Source organism: Armigeres subalbatus, chromosome 2 (genome assembly GCF_024139115.2).
Source record: "Armigeres subalbatus isolate Guangzhou_Male chromosome 2, GZ_Asu_2, whole genome shotgun sequence".
In the NCBI taxonomy this organism is placed as follows: domain Eukaryota; kingdom Metazoa; phylum Arthropoda; class Insecta; order Diptera; family Culicidae; genus Armigeres; species Armigeres subalbatus.
Genome location: NC_085140.1, coordinates 165,023,251 through 165,031,229, shown reverse-complemented (window position 1 = coordinate 165,031,229; position 7,979 = coordinate 165,023,251). Strand labels below are relative to the sequence as shown.

General features: G+C 36.1%; 1 protein-coding gene across 2 annotated transcripts; it reads right to left on the bottom strand.

The window, feature by feature from the left end:
* Positions 1 to 424: 424 nt before the first annotated feature.
* On the bottom strand, positions 425 to 6,748 carry LOC134211121 (cyclin-Q). 2 transcript variants are annotated; one of them, XM_062687753.1, is made up of 5 exons: positions 6,533 to 6,748; positions 5,584 to 5,705; positions 5,284 to 5,428; positions 1,081 to 1,533; positions 425 to 1,020 (listed from the first exon to the last, which is right to left on the bottom strand). In XM_062687753.1, the coding sequence occupies exons 2-5, from the start codon at positions 5,664 to 5,666 to the stop codon at positions 919 to 921; spliced, it is 783 nt and encodes a 260-aa protein (XP_062543737.1). In that variant the 5' UTR covers positions 5,667 to 5,705; positions 6,533 to 6,748; the 3' UTR covers positions 425 to 918. The 2 variants fall into 2 exon arrangements, with proteins under 2 accessions (XP_062543737.1, XP_062543738.1); XM_062687754.1 differs by lacking the exon at positions 6,533 to 6,748 and adding an exon at positions 6,337 to 6,361.
* Positions 6,749 to 7,979: the final 1,231 nt, after the last annotated feature.

The following is a 7,979-nucleotide window of genomic DNA, read 5'->3' as shown; positions in this document are numbered from 1 at the left end:
TGTTATAACTTAAACCAACAGAAATCACGAAATACAATTCAGTTCACCTAGCAGATAATTCAATGATGTTTTTGATAATTTTGTTATCTGGGATCGATCTTTTAGTAGTAGTTGAATTTCAGAGGCTGAATTTCAAAACGTGTTGTATGGTGGACCTCTATTGCGATGGTCTTGAACGTACATATTATGATAGTGATAGCAGCATCGCTTCCGTCCGCTGCTGCAGATAATGAATTGACACTAATCACTACTTCCTAGCTACATCTCATTTCTAATTTTCAAAGTTACTATTAAAAACAAAATAAAATAACCCGTTCATGATCTCTCCTGTTCACGTCCTTTCGAATGCTGATGAAGAGGATGGGATAGTTGGTTTGGTTCTACTTCAGAAGAATTTCGATGTAAGAAAAAAGCAGTACCGATGTGTTGTTATATTTCACAAAGTGTATTCCGGTATTAACGAATATTTCCTTTTTCTTTTCGCATTGTACGCAAATGGAATTAACATTAAAGGGATTACATAAAAAGAACTGATGGCATTATTATCCTGAAAAATGTCTTATCTTTAGATATTGGATTGTCAGATGTAACTTGATGTGGATCCATGAGAGCTATCCACGCCACTCACAAACTGTAACCCAACATTATCACCGACCTGTATCACTTATAAATAAAAAAAAAAGTTTGCATTGTTTTCAAGTCCATGAGTAGTTTCCAATGCAATCCCAGAAAAAAATGCTGCTGTAGTTTCGACAAGACGGTTTGGACGAGGCCGCGAACATGTTTTACAATACTCTAAATTGTACTTCAATATTTGTAAATATTTATTATTCAAAATCAATCGTTGGGATGCTATTGGTGTGGTGTGTCATCAAACCATGGAACATCTAGTGCATTATGGGCACTGAAGAAGTTTTGTCAGTCCTCATCTTCATCGATTTCTGCTTCCGTGTTGTAAATTTCCACGATCTCTTCCATTATTTCCCAATGCTTTTCATGAGTGAGATCGCTACAAAAAATCTAAAAAGAAGCAATCATAACTGAGATTTTACCAATATTGAGCGAGTTTAACAAACTTACATTGTACCATGTGGTAACCTCATCCACTTCATCAGTGAGTGGCACTTGAACCCCATAAGCTTGGAATGCTAATGCCAAGCAACACACAGCGATGTGATCCGGTTTGTGATCCAGAATCTTGGAACTGTGATGGAAATCCTGCAGGAAGGATGCCGCTGCTTTCGCCACGGGAAGTGAGTTCCACTCCTTGACGCCAAACCAATCCTGCAGAGACTTCATGTAGTGCAGCATGTACTTGTGCGGATGTACTGTTGTCAGATCGAACTTCAGTATGCGGGTAATGAACAGTTCGGCTTGAACTATGGTGTCCCTCATGGACCAGTACTCATCGCCGAGCTCAAGAGGTTGAGCTCCTCGGTTTATGGTGCTGTGAGCGACGTTGATCACATCTCGGATTTTCACCGGATCGTCCTTGATTTTTCCGGCGAGATAGAGGCAAGAGGATGCAATCATCTGCAAGAGAAAAGTTTATTTGCTACATGTCAATATCATAAAACAACAAATGTTTTATTTTATACATGAGCTCAACATAAAACATTTGTGCAATTTTATCCTTTAATATCCAATTCGATTGAAACAAAAATTAAAAACCCAGAATTAGATGGTGGTGCTTTTCTCGCGAATTATAAAAATGAGAAAAACACATTAGAGTGGTCGAAATAGTACTTTAGGGTGATAGATTCCTATATTTCCAACAATTCATATCTTTTGGGGTCATTTGAATGCATTCCTGAAAAGGTAGAATCTTTCATGATTTCAAGGTAACGCTTTGAAGCTTTGTTGTACGAGAGAGGTCGTATTATTCCCATCAATGGATCAATCAAGGTAACACATTTTGCACTCACCGCATCAAAACAACGATCTGTTCGTTTCATAGCGGCAGTTTTTGCTTATTGATTGATCTATTTCCATTTATGCATTCATTTAAATATTTTCGCATTTTTTGAAACCCAACAAGATATTTTTTTTAACTATCATTTATTTGGAAGGCTCATTTGCCGTAGAGCGTTACGGAGCCGGAATCATGTTTTTGAATACAGTTTTTTTTATGATTGATAAACTCTAATATTAGTTTTGGGGAACCGAAAGACTCGCGGTTTGGTCGAAGTTAGGGAATACAACTATACAATACGAAAGAAAGGGAATATAGGATGCTTAATTATTTATAAAGCTTATGTTCAGACAGTTGGAATCCTTGGCAATGTTTTACATCTGTAACGAGACAAACATTTTTTTGGGAGACAGCAACGAGAGGAAGTCATACGAACGGGGTTAGCGGTAGACAACAAGAGGAATACATTTTTAAGGGGTAACGACAGTAAAAGGGGAGAATGGACGACGATTACAGTCTAACATCAGCAACTTTCAAAAATTGATGGACAAGGGACATGTATTCGAGATCAAGACCCGCCAACACTTCCCTAATAGGCTTCGACTGCTTTCCTCGGACCCGAAGATGTTCAGATAGCGCAGATCTGGGGCCACGATGCTCCTCGCACGCCCACACGACATGGTAATCGTCCTGATAATCTGCACCGCAAACACAGAGATTGCTTTCTGTGAGCCCCACTCGAAAAAGATGTGCATGCAAAGTGTAGTGAATGGACATTACACGAATGAAGTCTCGCCCTTTTCATTGCCTTGTTTTTCATGGGATGGAAATGGGAGCTATGAGATGAAGTGGCGCACCGTTCTCCTACATAGTTCGATGAGAGGCCCTCCTTAGCCTAGCGGTAAGATGCGCGGCTATAAAGCAAGACCATGCTGAGGGTGGCTCGGTTCGATTCCCGGTGCCGATCTAGGCAATTTTCGGTTTGGAAATTGTTTCGACAGCCCAGTGCATAACAATATCATCGTGTTAGCCTCATGATATACGAAAAAATGGTAACATGACTTCGAAACCTCGCAGTTAATAACTGTGGACGTGCTGAATGAACACTAAGCAGCGAGACGGCAATGTTCCAGTGTGGGGACGTAATGCCAATAAGAAAAAGAAGAAATAGTTTGATGAACATGACATCAACTTCAACAAAGGCAGATTTATCTATAGTTTTATGGTCTGGTATGCTCGCATGAAATCTCTTTTTTCTACAGCAACATGATTCTTGCCAAGATTATTCATGTGAAATAAGTCTCGTTGGATAAATGTACAATTCGTGCTGAGAAAATTATCTTTTTGCAACTAGTTGCACAACCTACAAGACTGCATCGGAAATAAGTTATCCACTTTCAAAGTGTTACTACTCAAAAGCACATGAAAGTATTGATTTGTTTTATCCTGCATTCAATGTACCAATTCATATGTTAAGTTTCAAATCAGAATTTTTTTGTTTGTTGAAAATTTGTTGTTTCCGATGTATCACAATTAAAAGTATTATTGAGTTTCGAGTTTTGAACACATGGCTACGTAAGAAGGGCATTCAGATGGATAATTTGATCAAGCGTCCCACTATACACCCCGCAAAAGTAAAAATTCATGGCCAACAAGCTTGTGGACTACTATACGTCCGCTAACCTGTGGAAAAAGGGAAAAATATCAAATTTAAGTGACCGGGATTTGGACCAGAAAGCCATCAATTTTATGAAACGAAGCTATTCTATGCTGATTTGTGATTAGAAGAAAAATGGTTGGATAAATGTTGGAATGGTGCAATATTTATTCAGTATTATATTTGTTTTATAAAACTAAACAAACAGAATTAACTAGGTAGGTAATTTTTAATAATTTTTTCAAGTTCATTCAATTTTATTAGAAAAAAATAATGTGAATAACTTATTTTCGATTCAGTCCTTATACTCTTCTAAGGCAAATGTAAACTTTCTATACAGATGCTGCATTGAAATAATACAAAATTGTAAAATTTCAATACAAGAATTGTATTAAAATCTTCCGAAATTGTATATGCCAAAATTTGTTGTTATGTATTTTCAATAACGCGGTGTCCAGCTGGAAAAAGTCTTTTTGAATGGAAAACATTTAGAATTATTGTATGGATGTGCGAACGATCATCATGTAGTGTAGCAAACTCCATACGATATGGGTATTGGAGGAATGGGATCGATGAGTAGAAGTACGTGCCAGAAAAAGTACTTTTATGACCTCGCAGTTCCTCAATAAGTTACATTAATCGAGGAATGTATTGTTTACTATTGGTTATGCACTTGTAAAGCGATTAGAAGTTATGGACAGAATGTACGTACATACGGTACATTAGTACAGAATTGTTCAAGATACTAAAACTTATTTTTTGATTGCAAAATCCGTGGATATAGATATGACAGGTCGTAGGTTCCTAAAGCTGAATTCAACTGATAAACTCAGTTTGGCGAATTTTTGACAATTTTAACATATCACCGGTCGATTGGCTTGGAAACACCCCTAGGATTATCTAAAACATGAAATAAATAAATTCAAAATTGACTTCAAACATCTTCGTATATAACAGTTTAGAATGAAAGAGTTAAAACGTAGCGGATTAATTTGAATAGGGGAGATTTGTGCAAAATGCCTCAATTATGCTTTTTTGATGTTTCAACCAATATACAATTTCCACATTCGGACACAGAATTTTCAACACTAACTACATAGCACAATAACCTCTACTTGAAATGACTATTGTTTGACTTTATAATTGAAAAATAATTTGAAATTTCAAACTGGGACTGGGACAAAACGGTTGGTGCAAAATGATTCACTTGCATGAAATATAAATGCTAAACTCATTTTTGTTTAGACACCCTACCGAAACGAACGGAAATATTATGGGTGAGCTTAGAGATGTCGTAAAATCTCGATTAATCGATTAGTAACTAATCGATTACTCTCGATTCTTGACGATTATTGAATCGATTCATCGTTGAGTAGTAATCGATTCAAAATTAATCGATTATCACAACGATTAATCGATTAATCGAAGTAATCGATTAATTTGCGACATGTCTACATGAGCTGAAAGAACCACGAATCTTCAATTTTCAGTGGATTTCAAAGAATTTTTTAAATCTTTGCGTTATTGAATCGTAATGTACTACAAACGATTATACGAGTAATTTTATGAGTTGGGTCATTTTGCCCCATGCGTACATTTTGAACTATACTCCGCTACTCGAATAAACACTAAACAGGATATATTTTATCAAAACAGTCCGACAAAACATAATTCGTCTACTGATCCAAGATTTTTGTTTTTCGAACGTGCTTACATAGGGATCATATTCCGACTCATCAGTTTCTCGGAAGAATCGATGATACAGGACTGCTGCCGTAGCTGAGGTCAGCGGTTTCATACTCAATTTGATGGCGCACTCGAATAGAAACCGCTCCGGTATTCCTTTCATGTTCTTGTTCCTGCAAAATATTGGACATTAAACGTTACGCGCGTGACCAAAGCCTAAATAAAATTCAATGTGGTCCAGTCACCTGTCAAGGTAAACCAGCCATATCGCATTATGAATGATATTGTTTTGTAGTAGCGGCACACTTATTTCAACACAACAACTCACCTGTAATCGACCGGCTTGAATCGCATGGGTGGCAGTACGGAATCCTTTTTCAGAGATGAGGTTACATCGAGATCACGAATCATCGTCAATTTTGGGAGATTAGAATACAGTACGTTTTTTATCTGAAAGTAATCAGTTCATGTTTATAAGTGGAGCATATTATTTGTGACCATTTCACGTGCAAGCAGCAGAAAAGCATTCTGATTTCACCAGTGGTTGTAGAGAACAGGGCTGGCTATGAGAAGCTTTTCATAAAATATTCATAAAAAATTAGTTTTAAAATATCAATAATAGAAATGTGCTCTTCTTAACTGCATTGATTAATACACGAGGAAGGCATTGTATATGGATTTTCAAGCACTGCTTTACAATTTTTATCTTAAATAATATCATTCCCATACTCGAATAAATGTCAATAGATTTCTTCGAGGATTGCATGCCCCTAGTCATTCATTCTTAATATGTTCATGATAGTAAGCCTCTTTGCATACGATACCTATGATGAGATATACAAAGATAAAATGTTACGCTACCACCCCTGATGGTGATAAAACTGAATAGTAGTGAATAATCCTTTCGTTCCATAGAGATACTATTGAGCTACCATGAACACAGTCATATACATATAAACACATCCTTAGACGACTATTCGCTTGCAACAGCATAATCATAAGCATCATAAAGATATAAAAGAAGAAGCCAAACAGGTATATGTTGCACCGCTACGTACGGTTAGAAAGTGAGACAAACTACCTTTCCAGATTACTAATTTGGTGCGAGATGTGGAGGGAGACGTGTCATAAAAATGCACTTTTTATTTGCTCACAAATTAAATACTTCTGAATTTCACCGGCACATGGAAAACTGCTCTTTATTCACTCCAGAAGCGGTGCACATGTTGCCACTGAGGCAAAACTACAAGCAAGATGCTTGGGAAAAGACTACTTACCCGGTAAAGGATTGATAATATAGATATAGAACGGAGAAACTACGATTGAAATGCGTGCACTTTTGTATTTTTTTTATTGATATTCGCAATTTTCCAGCACTACTATTATGAATAACAAAATAATTCACTTTTTAAATTCGATACACCTATGCAATATTGAGTAAATGAAATGCCCACCGTCCACTTTAGCCAAAGGCAACAGTACGAGTGAATGCATATGGGTCGCTACATCTCAACGAAGACCAGTTACGCATACCACTAGAGGTTGGGCAGACTATGTAAGACAAAGTTCTCTCTCACGGCGTGCTTAGTAGAACAAATTGTCACAAAATTTAGCACCACCAATACTTTTATTACATGAAAATAGGTATTTAGCACCATTAATTTCCCTGGCTATTTACAAAAAAAAACTACCGGGGATCCCGAAAAACTTTTTTTTTAATTTTTGAACCTTATTCTATTTTATGATAAAACTTCATAAAGTACCCAATTTAATAAGTGGAATGTTCGTTACGTTTTGGCAGACGAATGATAGATGTATTTGAAATTAAATGCGTTTGATTCATTACGCGTTTATAACATTAATTTAATATTCAGAAGTTAGAAGTGAAAAACAATTTTGGTATTCTTAAAATTCATTTTTCTTTTCGAATTTCAGTTTAAATTCAACAAATGAACTCGGTACGATGCTTCATCATTATAACTAGTTAATACAATTACATTTAAATATGGGAACTATATTGTATCTATAACTCTACAGAGTGTATTAATGTATAAGGATAATTATTAGACATTTCTGGCAATTTAACTCTGGCACAGAAAAATCGAAATGAACTGTTTCGGTTGCGTGATCACTAAACTTCACTAATGAAACTTTCATAGTTTTGCAAATCTGTGGAAAATGAAACCGCAAAATGCTCAACTTCTCTTCAGGTTTGCGCGAAACGATCAATTTGTTGATCATATTCTGGGTGTAGCGTTTCATTGAAGCATAATTCGTAGACCTGTTGAAACTGTCCGATGGCCTGCAACTTACACATAATTATTTATATATTTTTATATTTACTGTATGCATTTGGATATAATGTCTCACCGAATATTGTATACGATGTCCAATAAATTTGTGTCAATTCATGTCAATGAAACCATATTGACTGAGCTTCATACTGTGGCAACTGCAGCCATCGCTCTGTATATTTGAGAAGTTTTAGGTTTCAGCGATACATTTTTTTTAAGTTGTTAAGGTTCCTCATACACACGCCGTGCCTTCGTGCGTATGGGATAAATTTGAATTGTAAGAATAGGCTTTATGATGGAATTATTTTGTTTCATTGGCACTAAAATTACTTAATTTGCGAAAAATATGAAGAATCTATATAATAAAAATGAAATGGTCTGTGTTCGTATCCGCATAACTCGAAAACGTCTGGATGGATTGTCTCCATTC